The following is a 15951-nucleotide window of genomic DNA, read 5'->3' as shown; positions in this document are numbered from 1 at the left end:
CCCTGAACAGGGCTGCCTTTGGATGTAATAATAATAAAACCCTGAAAATGTGGTTATCTCTGCACGCCTCTTCTCCCTCCCACCAGTGCCTGGCCAGCATGTCCTGCCATCTTTGGAAATAAGACCCACTAGATGATTAGAGTCATTTTCTGCCCTTGGACTGTTGCATCATAAAGACTTTATTCTGAACTCCTATCGAGTGATGGTTTGCTTGCTAATGGGGCTTTCCTCCCCTTCTCCTCCCCTCCCTCCCTCTCTTTCCTCCCTCCCTCCCTTCCCCTCCGCCTCCCCAGGATGACAGCACTAGTCATAGCGACCACCAAGACCCTATCTCACTAGCCGTGGAGATGGCGGCCGTGAACCACACCATCCTGGCGTTGGCCCGGCAAGGAACCAGCGAGATCAAAACAGAGGCCCTGGACGACGACTGATGACGTGACGGAGGGGGAGGGGCTCCGAAACGAGAAAGTAAACTTAGTTTTTAGCCGTAGCACCTTAGCAGCCTTTTCCGACCCCCCAGCCCCCCACCCCGTGCCCCCAAAGCCCCCACCCTCGGTCTCCAAAATGTGTTCTTCTTAACAGTATAACTCTTTGCAGTCTCTTGTATGTCAAGTTAGCCGTTTAGGGTCTCGTCGTCCTGTGAAGAGGGCACAACGCCCTCCGATTCCGCATATAAACTCAGTATTATCTTTCCCGGTCCAATAAGCAACCAAACCGACTGACCTCCCTCTCCATGCAACCCCCGTCTCACAGCTAGGCAAAAAACCTCTGCTGCTGCTGCTGTTGTTGCTGCTGCTGCTGCGCTCTCTCTAGCATTCCACGAGTGTTCTTCCTGGCATCGCCGCCGGCCCTCGTTTCCAGCTTAAATCCAGATTTGGGAAAAAGCGCGGCTTTGCGTTCGTCCCTCCCAACGTCCCCCGTGGATGCTTTCCTCGTCCCAAGTCTGGGGGAAGCTGCTGTTGCTGCATCGCTGGGGTTGGGCTAGATGACCGCTGGGGGTCCCCTTTCAACTCCGCAGTTCTACGATTCCATGGAACGGGAGTTTGCGTGGCTTTGGGGCTGGCGGCTGGGATTTGGCAGGGGATAGGGAGGTGGGGAAACAGCGATGTCCCTCTGCTATTCGACTCGGCTTTCTTTTCTTGCAAACTGGGATGTGTGAGATGCCAGCTGAACTTGAAAGAAGCCGAGGGTCCCTTGTAAGCTTCCGTCCGCAGAAGAGGGTGCCCGCTGTGTCTCTGTGTGGCAGCCACGGGCGTGTCGTCTTCCAGAGAAAACGTAATATCATTGGGTGGCTTAGAGGGAAGTCTCTCTTGGTGGAGGTGGTGGGGTGGTGGTGGTTGGGTCTTCGGTGTCTGTGCAATGGGCTGCGAACGGAGCTGCCGGCCGCAGAGATCTAGCCAAAGACCCACGCGCAGAGGGTGCAGGGCTGGAACAGTAACTCGGGCAGAGTGGGCAGGACTGGGCTTCCGCGAGGTTGGGTAGCCATCTCTAAATATTTTGTGTCGAAATGGGTCTTACATTTCCAAACTCGGCCCCAGCTCTCAGGAGTTTGGGAAATGGCTCCAAAGTCTTATGGCCACTTACTCTCCACCCCACCTCCCCGCAAGAAAACGCAGCGCTCTCAAGGAAAGCTTGACCATCGCCTGTTAGCTGGTTCCCCCTAAAGCGTTTCGGAAACATAGACGGCGAGTCTTGCGAGCGCCACAATTAGCCCATCAGAGAGTGTGCCTCTTCCGTAGCCTGTTCCCCACAGTATCGCACAAGTGACCCGAAAGAAAACCGGGTGCAATTTTTTTGGTGTCTTTCCTGTTTGTCCTGCTGTTCCTCAGGAGCTAGAAACCTGAATCGGGGGGCAGGTGAAATAATTATTGGAAGCCATAAGTAAGCCGGAGAACGGATTTAGCTTTGAGCCAGGTATTCAGCAGCTGGGTACAGTTGCCGTTGACCTCCTAGCATGTTGGGGGTTAGTTTCTATTTCCTTTTGCGCTCTTTGGTTGGGTCTCCATGAGGTCGCTTTCAGGAGAGGCAGGCTGCCCAGGGATATGCCTTTGGTTGGGTCAGAACACTCTGGCTACGTAGGAAAAGAACCGACTTCTAAAGAAACAAATGGAGGTGTGTTTCCTTTGTTTTTTGTTCATCTTGGATCCGGTCTAGCACTTTGGGTTTCTTACTTTCTTTCGTAAATAAATCGATATATTTGTATTTGATCATTTCCCTTTTTTAAAATATATATATATATAACATTGGATTAGCCTAAACTGAAAATATATATATGTAAAAGCTTGTGTTAAACCACCCCATCTTGGAGAATCATCAGTCCAGGGCATCTCAGGTGACAAGGAGCCTCACCTGTTGCTCCGTAGATGTTCCTGTACTTTTGCCACGCTGGTCCCTTCCAGATGTTTGGGACTACAGTTCCCATCAGCGCTACCACGGGAGCTCGATGGAAGTGTTGTGGTTCGAAATCTCTGGCAGGCACCAGCGTGGTGAAGGCCGCTGTGCTGAGTATCTGAGTTCGCTCATCGCCGCTGCCTTTTGCCGCTTCCCAATCACGTCGGCGGAATTTACCCGGGAGTCGTTCCTGGTGGGATCGTGGCCTGTGTCGCTCAGCATCTCTCGAGTGCAAATCTTCAGCCCATTGACTTCTTGCACCCCTTCTCCCCCCGATCCTCGGATGCTCTGGTGATGTGTCAGCCTCATTTTTCGCTGGTAGATTTTACTGACCAAAACACATCTCGTTTCTTTGTTTTCTTCCCTCCACTGAAACGTAAGCAACCGCTTGTCTTCTGCCCGGCACTGCCTTGTCCTAGTAGGCCAGCTTTCAAGGGGCCTTGGACTTAGACTCAGGGATGTTGTGAGATTAGACTGGTGCCTGGAGAGAGAGATTCTCTCCCTGTTGGGCAGAAGTTGGGACCCTCTCAGTGCTGGGGAGTGAAGAGGTGGGGAGATTTGGGGTCTCCTATCTGAGGGAATGACCCAGCACTGCCCCAGATTCCTTTCCGCTGCTCGGAGGGTAGTAGGATCCGAACCAATGGATTCAAGTTAAAATACAGGGGATTCCGACTAAACATTGGGAAGAACTTTCTGACGGTAAGAGCTGTTCAGCAGTGGAACAGACTCTCTCAGAAAGTAGTGGACTCGCCTTCATTGGAGGGTTTTAAGCAGAGGTTGGATAACCACCTGTCATTCCTACATTTCAAGGGGGCTGGTCTCGATGGCCTTCAGGGTCCCTTCCAATGAAGGAGAGTTTTGCATTCACCCATCCGAGCGAGTGAACTAGGAGAACTAGAGCTGCTCCGGGGAGATTTTGACCTGGTGTACAATCACAGACGGAGCAGGTAAGCAAAGTGTCTGGATTTGAGAGGACCGTTTAACGGTCAATGCCTTTTCCGCACTGATAACGTTGTCCTTGATGTTATTACAGTTCCAAATTTGTCCCAGCAGCCAACTTTAGGAAAGAAAAAAGGGGAGAAATTAGCTTGCAGGAACAGCTCACTTTCCCAAGTACAGTAGCATAACATCAGGTCCACTGGCTCAAACAGGCCAGCCCTTTTTCCCTTGGACGGATTTGCAATTTCACCTCTGTCGCCTCCAGTTTTCGAAAGAAACGCTGAGATCTCGTGTGAGTTTGTGGCTCTGGGCCACTTGTTGCAGTGACGGCCTTTTGCTATCGATTCAAATGTTGGCGGCTGCTGCGTTGTCAGAACGAATTCAAAATGGCAGCTGTTCCGGAACTGATATTTTCAGAAGGTTTTGCTCCCGAGGCTGAAAGGAGAACGGTGCACTGGGTTACGGAAGGAAAGCAGCCTGGTCCCAGGGCTTGGACCCTGATTGTGGGAGGGTGTATGGACTCAGCAATAAATGTGCAGAGGGCAGGTTTGTACAGATCTAGGAGGAGTCGCTGTGTGTATCGAGGCAACGAAAGTCCTGGCATCACTCTGAGTCGTCTGGTAGCAATAGGCTGCCATTGCCACCCTTTTCGGATATTGTATCTCAATGGAAATATGAGACACAGCCGCTCAGTTGCTCTTTGTGCCTGATGAGGAATGGTTGAAGGTTCCATCAGTATTGTCAGAGCAGTCAGTTCAGCTCCATCCTCTCTCACTCCGAGCACCCAAACTCTCTTCTTCCTTCTCTTTACTTCCCAAGTTGCCTTTACGGTCCAACAAGAGTTTTCTAGATGCACTGCCAGGTGCCTAACCCACCACCCCAGCCTTCGCCAAGTTCCAGGCGTTTGGAACTGCAACTCCCATGAGCCTCAGCATCAAACAGCTGGGACTGATGAGTGTTGAAGTTGAAAACATCTGGAGGGCCGTTAGGTTGGCCACAGCTGCTATACCCTCACCTTTATTAGGCATCTTAACCATCGTGGGAAGGGTTGAGGTTTTCGGAAAGTAGTTGCAGATTGATTTAACTAATTCATGCACACACAAAAAAAATTTGAGGAGGAATTTGTCTCAATGTTTGACCCGTAAATCCCTTTGGCCATGTGCAAACTCCCTCTGTTGTGGGTTTGGTGGGAAGATAAAGCCTTTACTCCCAGCAGAAGGGTCTGGTCTGGTCTTCCAGTACCGCCCAACTCTATGGTTTTGTGAAACAACTGGGATAACACTGGGGTAGATCTTAATTTTTAGGCTTCCAGTTCCTTTCTTCCTTCCATAGTCTTCTGTTTGGATTTGGAGCCAGAGCTTTACTTTGAAACTGTATAACGTTAGCGTTGAGGTGTACTGTTCCTTTCTTCCAGGTGGAGGTGCGTATACATTTAAATCTCCCCAGCCCAAAGGATCCTGGGAACTGTAGTTTGTTAAAGGTGCTGGTTTGCCAAGGGTGAACTCCAGTTCCCAGGTTACTCTGGAGAAAGCCATGTGCTCTAGACGTACAGCCAGAGTCAATGAAGAGCAGCTTCCTCTAGAACAATCCATGTTATCCTGCGTATCTTTCACTTCCTTCCTGATGTGTATTGTTGTTGTTTAGTTGTTTAGTCGTGTCCGACTCTTCGTGACCCCATGGACCAGAGCACGCCAGGCACTCCTGTCTTCCACTGCCTCCCGCAGTTTGGGCAATCTCATATTTGTAGCTTCGAGAACACTGTCCAACCATCTCGTCCTCTGTCGTCCCCTTCTCCTTGTGCCCTCCATCTTTCCCAACATCAGGGTCTTTTCCAGGGAGTCTTCTCTTCTCATGAGGTGGCCAAAGGATAAGAGCCTCAGCTTCAGGATCTGTCCTTCCAGTGAGCACTCGGGGCTGATTTCCTTCAGAATGGATAGGTTTGATCATCTTGCAGTCCATGGGACTCTCAAGAGTCTCCTCCAGCACCATAATTCAAAAGCACCAATTCTTTGGCGATAGCCTTCTTTATGGTCCAGCTCTCACTTCCATACATCACTACTGGGAAAACCATAGCTTTGACTATATGGACCTTTGTTGGCAAGGTGATGTCTCTGCTTTTTAAGATGCTGTCTAGGTTTGTCATTGCTTTTCTCCCAAGATGTGTATTATTATATCCCAAACCCTGCCTTTCCGCATATTTGGAGCGGCAGGGGGTGCTTTGGAGAAGGGGAAAACCTGGTTGGAAGATGACCAGGAAAAGCTGAGATTTCCTACCAGAAGTAAATTCCACGTTCACAAAAGTGCTTCCTGTTGAGATTTATTTTGATTTATCTTTTTGGCACTCTGCACTACTTGTTCTTCCGTGGCACGTAAGAATCTGGGCTCCTGTTTCCCCTCTTTTGCTGCTTCCACGCACAAGCCGACAACGCTTTTACGTTCCATGGTAGATGACGCTTTATCACGTCCGTTGGAGGGAATCTGCCTTCTCCCGAATCAGTCCAGCGCCATCTTTTCTGGCAGACAGCAGAGCCTCCCAGATTGCAGAGAGGGGCTTTTGCCAGCCCATCCTGGGAAGGGCAAGAATTAAACCCGGGGCCTTCTGCACTCAATGCAGGTGTTCTCCCACGGTGCTGCCATAGCAGTGGCAGGGATGTGTCCCGGCCGGGATGAGGGGGAAGAGGCGAGGAAAGAAAGGGAGATGCTACTGAGATTTGACATTTCCTGCCCACAACAGCAGCATGGTTCAAAGCACCCCTTGCTAACCACGGGCAACCTTGCCCTACCTTTCCTTGTCTCCTGAACTTCCACTTGGCTGATCTGGACTTTCTCATGCGCACTTGATGCGCACCTGTGGCTCTTGCGGACAGGCTGGCCCATCCATTATTTTTTTTAAACAATACATTTTTATTATTTTATTTGCACGGTCATTTTTGTTGTTTAATCGTGTCCGAGTCTTCGTGACCCCGTGTCTTCCACTGCCTCCCGCAGTTTGGTCAAACTCATGCTGGTAGCTTCAAGAACACTGTCCAACCACCTCATCCTCTGTCGTCCCCTTCTCCTTGTGCCCTCCATCTTTCCCAACATCAGGGTCTTTTCCAGGGAGTCTTCTCTTCTCATGAGGTGGCCAAAGTACTGGAGCCTCAGCTTCAGGATCTGTCCTTCCAGCGAACACTCAGGGCTGATTTCCTTCAGAATGGAGAGGTTTGATCTTCTTGCAGTCCATGGGACTCTCAAGAGTCTCCTCCAGCACCAGAATTCAAAAGCATCCATTCTTTGGCGATCAGCCTTCTTTATGGTCCAGCTCTCACTTCCATACATCACTACTGTAGACTGATCTTCTCCAATCCTCTGGCCACTGCTGAGTTTTCCAAATTTGCTGGCATATTGAGTGTAGCACCTTAACAGCATCATCTTTTAAATAGTTCACCTGGAATACCATCACTTTCACTGGCCTTGTTATTAGCAGTGCTTTCTAAGGCCTATTTGACTTCACTCTCCAGGATGTCTGGCTCAAGGTCAGCAACCACACTACCTGGGGTGTATGAGACATCCATATCTTTCTGGTATAATTCCTCTGTGTATTCTTGGCACCTCTTCTTGATGTCTTCTGCTTCTGTTAGGGCTTTTTACAATACATTAAATCACATATATACTTTCAGCTCTGCCGAGCTTGCGACTTCCCTCCTTCCCTTCAGCGGGTATCCCTTATTTTCTCCAGTCGCGTATTTCAATTTTTAACCTTGTATCTGTCTTATACATTGTAGGAGTTACTTCAGTCCTGCCAGCATTTTTAAATATTTACAGTTATCCTTTAAGTACACAATAAATTTACTCCAACTTTCCTGGAATCTCTGATCGTCCTGACCTCGAATCCTGCCGGTCAGTTTGGCTAATTCCGCGTAGTTCATCATTTTCGCATGCCACTCCACAATGGTAGGGACTTCTTGTGATTTCCAATTTTGGGCCAACATATTCATTGCCGCCACTGTGGTGTACATAAATAGTCTTTGGTCTGTTCTGTTTTCATAATCCCATTTCAATGGAAGACGCAGACCCAGAGAAGCGTCTCCGCCACCACAGAGCAGAAGAGAGAGCCTGCAGGATCAGGCCAATGGGCCATCTAAGTCCAGCATCCCCTTCGCACCGTGGCCAACCAGATGCCCATCATGGGGAACCAGCAATCAGGATTCGAACCCAAGGCCCCCTTTCCATCTTCCAGCCACTGGGTTTCCGAACGGTGCAGACACAGCACAGTCACCCTGGCTATCGTGAATTTATTTAAGTCATGATCAATGGCTGCCACAAGGCCTGGAAGCCGGTCTTCTTTGCCCCATTCCGGGGCCAGGTAGGCAGGCATCCATCCAGCAAAAGTGAGCCCCAACTAAGGTGAGGTCTGTTGACCGAAGTCCCCTTCTAAAGTGTGTCATCTTTCTGAATGAGTTGCCTTGTAGGAACTGGTGCAGCCAAAGAGACAGCTGCTTCCGGTGCGACTCAGTCCAAGCTTCCATCAGCCGGATCGAGGCCCTTCTCTGAACCACAAACGCAGATGGATCTCAGGGGCTCTCGGTGACAGCAACTCGATCCCCCTGGCAGAGAAAGAACCGCGCCATTTCCATACGCTGGATCTTTTTTTGTGTTTTTCCAGTTTAGGGTATTTGCTCAGGTCACATGCAAACTGCCAGCCCCCCCCCCCCAGTTTCCTAGGCTGCCATCCCAATCCTGCTTACTTAGGAGTAAGCCCCCCTGAATTCAGCAGGGCTTACTTCTGACTAAACGTGGTTAGAATTGCACTGCTCGCTGTCTTCGTGTGCTCCTCAGGATCTGTTAATTCTTGGCCTCCTTTTTTTTTACGAAAAAAAAACAAAATTTTGAATGCACCCGTCCTTTCTGTCAACCTCCTTGTGGATAAAACTTAGTTCCTGAATCCCCCCCCCCTTTTTTTTGTTTTGGGGTTACTTTTTAATAAAATGCAGAAATAAATTATTGTTACTCAGTTTATTATGCGCTTAGCCCGATTTAATACTTTGTGGGACATGATTTTTGGCTGAGAACAATCTGCTATGGAGTGATGGTGTTTCTGTGGAGACTCTTGCCTGGTCTGCTGGAGCCTGTATATGTCATACCAGGGCCTGACATTGTATGCCCTTTTAAAATGTGGGTTTTTTTGTGTGGATGGGTGGGTATTGGGTTGTGGTTTTTAATTTTGATTATGTATTTTGTGGTTGCATATTTTGATTTTATTCCATGAACCGCCTCCGGGTATTGGGCGGTGTGTAAATTCAGTTAATAATAATAATAATTGTAGGTTGTGCCTTCCATGTAACTGAAGCTGCCATACGTCCACCGGCTTCCCTAGGCTAGAAATGTCCACTCTGACTGGCAGCAGCTGAAGCTTCTCCCTGGCTCTCCCTCCCAAATCCATTCTTAACTGGGACTGAACCTGATTATACATGTTTCTCTACCACTCAGCTGTTGCCCTGTTCCCTGTTCTTTGGAGCTGGATCAGGCCAGTAGCCTGACCAGTCCAGCGCTCTGTTTTCACTGTGGTCGGTTCGCTACCCAGACGGAGCTCACAAGCGGAACCGGAGCCCAGCAAGGCTCGCTCACCTGTGATTCCCAACAACTACCGTAATTTTTCCTCTATAAGACTCACTTTTTCCCTCCTTAAAAGTTAGGGGAAATGTGTGTGCGTCTTATGGAGCGAATGCAGGCTCTGTAGCTACCCCAGAAGCCAGAACAGCAAGAGGGATCGCTGCTTTCGCTGTGTAGTTGCTGTTCTGGCTTCTGAGATTCAGAATACTTTTTTTCTTGTTTTCCTCCTCCAAAAACTAGGTGCGTCTTGCGGTCTGGCGCGTCTTATAGAGCGAAAAATACGGTAGTATTCAGAGGGCTCTGACTGCGGAGCTAAAATATAGCCATTGTGGTTAGTAGCCATTAAGAGTCTTTTCTTCCACGATAAAGCCAAGTTTTCCGGTCTTCTCCTTCTCCTCGGGACCAGCCTGTGTTGTGCCTGCCTCTGTGACCGTAGCCACGTTCGGATGTAGCGCTAAATGTTTGCCGGGCTTTGGACGTAATCCTAAACCGCTACGGTCGCAAACCGAGACAGAGGTTTCCGAACTCCTGGTGGCCACATCAGAGGAAGGTGCTAAACTGTAGCTTAGTCTCGCACCAAAAGCATAGCTCTCCTAGTCAAACCTTCAGGAGAATCTTCCACTCTCCTTATCCCACACAATCTTGTATACAAGGGCGATTTGCACATCACGTTAGCTCTGCGGCGACGGCAGCCTTCACATGGTAGCCTAGCTATGTCAACACACACCGTGTGATTTGTCTGCCACAAATCCTGGCCTGGCTGGATCTGGTCCAGCATCCATTCTTCCAGCGGCCAACCAGACCATGACCTTTTGCCACTCCAGGCCAATATCACAACCTGATAAAGACCAGCGGCCATTTGTGGCTGATCCTGGCAGCTGGATCAGACCAATGGACTGTCTAGTTCGCCATCCCATTTTCCCACAGAGATGAGCAAGGTTCCAGTTGGCCTCTCTGTCCCACTGCAACTGGTCTTTAACGAGGTTTCGGTTTAGGCCAGCCACCCACCAAGAAATAACTTTGTGCTGAAATTCTCGTAGTGTCACTTACAGTGGTTCTTCTGTTTGCGGCTGGGAACAGGGTCTCTGTCCAGGTCGGAATGGCTTGGGTACAGCTGACCGGTTGGCTTTCAGTGGAGCACAGTGTGTTATTTCTGGTGTCCAAGTACAGAAACACCTCCGTGGAAACCGATCAGCTGGTTATCCCAAAAAGGAAGCTGTAACAAACAGGTAGGTAGGACATTGCAATCTGCTGCACTGTATTGAATTGACCGAGATCGCGCTGGACTGTTAGGAATGAGATTCCAACTCAAGCTTAGGAAGAACTTTGTGATGGTAAGAGCTGTTTGACGTTGGAAGGTGCAGCACTCTCCTTCCTTGGAGGTTTTTAAGCAGCGGTTGGACGGCCGTCTGCCAGGGATTCTCAAGATGGGATTCTTCTCTTGTGATTCTGTGAACTCTGATAAACCGTTTGGTATTCCGGGTGGATTTCAAGCAGCCACTGCCAACACCTTCCCATCCCGATATGAGGAGGCACCTTTGCGCAACTTTCCCTTCGTTTGCGGTGTTTCCGAAGGGGGAGGCGCATGTCGCCACTTCCGTGGCACGTGGGCCATCAGCGTGGCGAGGCCTGGGAGAAGGCAGGCTTCCCCTCTCTCCGCGAAAAGGCCAGCATTGGAAAGCCGAAATAGAAGATAAGTCATTGGCTCTGCCATCTTGGGTGTCAACTGCCTTTGGGTAGGAACATCCGCTTCCTTGAGTCCCGAGAGTGGCCTGTGCGCTACAGAGTAGTTGTTGTCTGTCTTAGGTGTTTATTTTCTAAAAGTGCCTACATGAGCGGCTGGGGGGCAGGGAGGATAGCAAGTAAGAGGCGCCCCCCCCCCCGGCCTCACCAGTTGCCCGGGGGACGATGACGAAAGGGCATTTCTCCCTTACATGCCTTCCGCCTGCGGGACTCGGAGGGCAGGAGACCCTAGAAGGTTGCATTAGCTGCCCAACAAAAGCCGGGCAGAAGCCATGACAGCCACTTCCACTGCCTCTCTTTCCTCTCCTCTTGACTTGAATTCTGTTTCTGGAAAACCTCTGTGAAATTTGGGCGCCCTCAGAGAGGTTCGTTTCAGTCTCCTGTTTGGGTGTGGGCAGCAGGGATATAGCTTGCCCCAATGCTTCAGAGATGTGTGTTGCTTGCACCTGGTGGCAGGGAGGCAGGGCCGTCCCAACGAGTGATACACACCCACAACACCGAAGTCTGCTGTGACATATCGGACATGCGGAGATTCTTCTTCTTCTTGCTCTTCCCCTCCGCCAAACCTCCTGCCCACCCTCTTCCCCGAGTCGCCATTGCACCCCTGGACAAACCGGGTAGTTGCGGGGGGCAATTTTCAGCACCTCTGCAATTCACGCGCTCCTCGGACATCACGATACCTCAGGCAGGTTCGCGCCCCCATTGCAAAGTCATTCTCCTGGCCAGACTGCCAACCATTGCAACGTAACCTCTGCCCCGATCATTGCAGTTCTAAAGCAGTGCAAGATTAGTTTCTGGGTTCCCAGACCTGTGCATTTAATTCCACCTGGAGGGATCTAACTGGACAGGCGACTGTCTCAGTTGTTTCCCTCTGTAGCCGAAGCTTCCGATCCAGTCCTTAAATCAGGTTTCCCAAAAAATGCCTTCTTCTTTTTCGGTCAGGCTTGTTTTTGTAAACGGTCACGGGTCACCCTTAGTTTGTAAATGCGTTAAGTGGGAAGTGTTCTTGATTAATCTTTTTTCTTCCTTTCAAAAAACAAAAAAAAATGATATTTTAACAAAATTCTGAAAGGAAAAGTATCTCTCCCCCAGATTTGCAATTAGTTTGACGTCTGTTTTGTGGCATGCAATTTGCATACTGGTTTCATAGGCACCGCGATCTTGCCCCTCCGATTACAAAGCGATGAAGGTTCTTGCACCATGTTGGGGAAAGGCTGGCTTCCATCCCGCTTTGTGAGTCCTGAGTGCGAAACACACGTGGTTCCAGATTATTCGGTTTACCGGCCAGGCTGGTAGACCCTGCAGGAGCGTGCTTTGGCACCCAGAGCCAAAATGCCAGACGTCTTTGTTGCACTGTTCCCAGACAGCGGCTCCGTAGTCAGAAAACTCTTTCCCTCCCTGGCACAGGAAACGGGTGTGGAATGCAGTCTCAGAGGCCTCCCATTCATCCTGGTGTCGTGCCTTGGCCTGTTCCGGGCCGACACCTGCCGACGCATTACCTGGGACGAGAAAGCCCCTTTCTGAAAAGGAGCCATCCAGACTTGTGCTGGGGCTGCAGAAGATGGTGGGGTCCCTGCACCTTACTTCAAGCCAGCCTTTCTCAACCTGTGGGTCCCCCGATGTTGTTGAACTACAACTCCCATCAGCCCTAGCTAGCAAGGCCAGAGCTCAGGGATGATGGGAGTTGTAGTCCAACAACATCAGGGGACCCACAGGTTGAGAACCGCTGCAAGCAGAAAGATTTTGGCAGCAGCAGAAGGTAGCAAGGCCTGCTGAAGTCGCTCCCCCTTACCCAAAAGGTGCGGGGACTTCCTTCACTTCCGTTCATCTCGCTTGCAACCCTTGTGCGGTCCTTACATTGGTGTTGCAGTGGGGGGGGGGGCTGCGAGGCAGAAGGTGGTGCCTTTATCGGCCTAGAATGACCAAGGTGAAGCAGCAGGGTGAGGTGGGGGTGTTGTTCCTGTACCAGGGGGTCAGTAGCAACTCTTCGCTCTTCTCCCTCCCACCCCCTGAAAGGGTGTCGTGCTGCTGGGGGGTCCCTGGTCCTTGCCTTCGGCCGGTGCCTCTCGTTCAGTGATGGGCGGCCAAGGGTGGTTGCATCCTTCTCTGGGCTCTGTCCCTCTCGAAAAAAGAAAAAGGCAGGACGGATACTGACCCACTCCTGTTAATTCATCGCATTTCAACTGTATCGTGGCTGCATCCCTGCATCATCAGGAGTTAGCGATGTGGGAAGAGGCCATCTCTAGTTTCGTTCACCATGTGTGTTTTTGCGCAGCACCGATATTGTTCGGAGGGGGTCGGAAGGGTAGAGCGGTAAACATTGCATTTGGGAAACGGAAGGATAGGAGCCAAACTCCCAGGATCCGAGGTCCCTTTGCGCCCCCCCAAATAAAATATTTGAGGGCCCCCAAGTTGATGGGCATTGCACCGTGTCATGTTTGGTTATGCTTGGTGGGGCTTACCTGCCCCTCCCCTCCAAAAAAATTGGTTACAGTGGTACCAGTGGTACCAACTGGGCGTATAAGATGACCTCCCAAATTGGCAGCTGTCAATTAGCATCGCTGGGCAGCTTCCTCCCTGCGCAGAGCCCGTCATCTGCTGCCGCTGCCCAGCAAACCCATACCCGGCGTATAAGACGACCCCCAACTTTTTAGAGGATTTCCCGGGCTTAAAAAGTCATCTTATATGCCAGAATCTACGGTACCTTGGTTTACAACCATAATCCGTTCCGGAGGTCCAGTTGTAAACCAAAACAGGTTGTAACCCAAGGTGAGCTTTCGCCATTGGGGCCTCCCCCCCAAAAAAATTGGTTGTAATCCCCCCAAAAGGGGGGGGGGGTTGTAATCCAAAAAAAGGGGACACACACTTCCGGGTTTGACGTGGCTGTAATCCAAAACGGTTGCAAACCGAGGTACCACTGTATTTTGGTTGACACCCCTGGCACCTCGCCAGTCCAAGTTGACTGGCATTTTGACAACTGTATAATTTGGGAATTAACTGTTATCTGTTACAATTTGGTTATTATTGGGGGTGAATCGGAAAACTAATTACAAAGAAATCATTATTTTTCAAAAAAAAAAAAGGGAGCTAGCCCATCTGCCTTGTAACTGGCGAGGGGGACGGCACGCCGACCTCGGACCTTTCGGGTCTTCCGCTGTCTGCATTGCAGGGAGTCAAGACTTGCCCTGTCGTAGGAGCTCATTTCTTTGCCTTTTTGCCGCGACCTGCCGTTGAGAAGCCTTTGTGTCTTTGCCTGTGCGTTTCCTCCGTTGACGTCCCGGGGCCTCCTGCGTCTCGCTCCGAGTGCCGCCCCCTCCTCACTCACTATTGCGGTGGCAATGGGCACCCCGGCCTGGTGCCCTTGCCCTGCCAACCTGTGTCTCAGCCTACCTCATGAGGTAAATCTGTGTCTCGCCGCCCCTCAGCTCGCAACCCTCGTTTTCGTTTTCGTCCGTAAACGTCCGCTCTCCACGCAAAAAACACACGACTCCCAACGCACTGGAATATCTGTATATCTCTATCCCTTTCCCCAAACATCCTCCACCACTGACAACCCCCCCAAAAAAAGGCCCCCCCCCGCCCCTTGCTGTTGCCACCGATTCCTCTTGCAGATTGAATGCTGCTTTAAATGTGAAAAAAGAGAAACACTTGTTTTAAAAAAAAAAGCTATATAAGGAAGAGAAGAAAATAGAAAATAAAAAAATAAAAAAAACCTGAATGAAAAGCTAAAGCTGAATTTATAAGCCTTGTTGCATATGAGCCAAAAGTGCAAAAAGCTCCATATAATAAACTAACCTGCCACTCATATAAATATAAATATATATAAATATATTAAAATCAGACTGTTCTACAAAATTGTGTATTTGTATTTTTGTGTACGTAAAATTTTCTGCTAAGCAGAAGGGAGGATGTAGTATATAGGATGATGTGAGAGAATTTTTTTTAATCAAATTTCTTTTGCTACTTATTTTTGTTAACATCTATATGCCTGTCTTCGTCTTCTGTATGTATGACACAGTTTTTGGAAAAAGCTGTGGTCTCTCTCTCTCTCTTTCTCTCGCCCTCTTGCCTTTGGTTCCGTATTTCAGGACCAGGTTTGGGTCAGCCACCCCCCCCCCGAAACCCCCTTCGCCCAAAGGGCTGAGTAACAGACAGCTGCCAATATCAGAAGATACCTCGGAGGGCCTTCGCTGCCGTCACTCTTTGCATTGCTCAGAAGCTGCTCTGCTCTTCCTTAAATCATCCTTGCAGGTCCTTCTGCGCACTGGCCCCAAGTAGCGGAAAAAAACCCCTTGGGTCAGAGTATCCAAATCTCTTCACTGAGATATTGCTGCAAAGAACGCCGCTATCAAATCACGCCAGAAGCAATTGGCAGAGATAATTGGTGGATTTCCAAATCGTGGCCCACAGAAATGGGGGGCGGGAAGTGGGGGGAAATGGCCACTTTGAGGTCGTTGACCCCACCCAAACAAAAATGGCGGCTTTGTGCCATGATGGTTTGAGCCACGGCGTCACCTGGCCACCTCCTGCCCCTCAAGATAGTTCAGGACAGTCCAAAACAGCTTGAGGGATACCAGGTTAGTGAACGTTGGTAATCTTAATTTCCCATCTCCTCCATAATCTGTGTTGCGGCCCTGTAGGTAAGAGAGGAGGAGGCATTTTCTGGCAAAACTGGTCCCCGTGTAACAACCAGTGAAAGATCCAACGAGTGTATTGGCCGACACCTTGAAGACCATGCCCACAGATCATTCCCTGCCAGTTTCCCTCCTCCAAATCATTAATAATGACATCCTAATTTGCAAAGGATTTTGTTTAAGGATCTCTCGCTCCCCACTTCTTAAATGCGAGGCTAGTCCCAATCCCCTGCGTGAATTCTTCCCAAACCGCTTGTGCAAAACTGGGACCACGGTTGTTTAAACCCGGTGCGTTTTTTTTACAGAACGGTCAGTGCCTTGAGAGCTTTGCTAACGTGTAAAGGGACACTCTTACGAGAGGCCCTTTCGAGGAACAAACAAACAGCACCTCTGCGACAAACCACGGTAAAAGCGTGCTTGGCCTGCGCCACACCCCATTGCAGGTGAGGAACGCATGATGTTCAATGCTCAGCCCTGTGGAAAAAAACCCAAACTTGTGCACAGCAGGGAGAAACTTCCCCTTCTGTGCTAATTTTGTGTTTGTGGGGAGGAATTCAAACCGTACGCTCCCAAGTACAGTGGTGCCTCGCAAGACGAAATTAATTCGTTCCGCAAGTTTTTTCTTCTTGCGAGTTTTTCGTTTTGCGAAGCA

At 49.9% G+C, this 15951-nt stretch overlaps 1 protein-coding gene across 8 annotated transcripts in view; it reads left to right on the top strand.

Annotated features, from left to right (window-relative positions):
- HMBOX1 (homeobox containing 1) overlaps positions 1-15674 on the top strand; it is a 144022-nt gene extending 128348 nt beyond the window's left edge. For 7 of the 8 annotated variants that reach the window (XR_014523569.1, XR_014523570.1, XR_014523571.1 and 4 more), the window contains 2 exons: positions 294-6253; positions 6951-15674. Coding sequence is in view for 1 of the 8 variants with exons in the window: in XM_083494639.1 (XP_083350765.1) it covers positions 294-431 (138 nt within the window). In the remaining 7 variants the exon portion in view is untranslated. Of the gene's footprint in view, positions 1-293 lie in introns of all 8 variants that reach the window. The other variant, XM_083494639.1, reaches the window with a different exon arrangement.
- The last annotated feature ends 277 nt before the right edge of the window (positions 15675-15951 follow it).

This window comes from Podarcis liolepis, assembly GCF_965112155.1.
Source record: "Podarcis liolepis genome assembly, chromosome: 3".
In the NCBI taxonomy this organism is placed as follows: Eukaryota; Metazoa; Chordata; class Lepidosauria; order Squamata; family Lacertidae; genus Podarcis; species Podarcis liolepis.
Note: the sequence above shows the minus strand (reverse complement) of the source record. Positions and strands in the feature narration are given on the sequence as shown.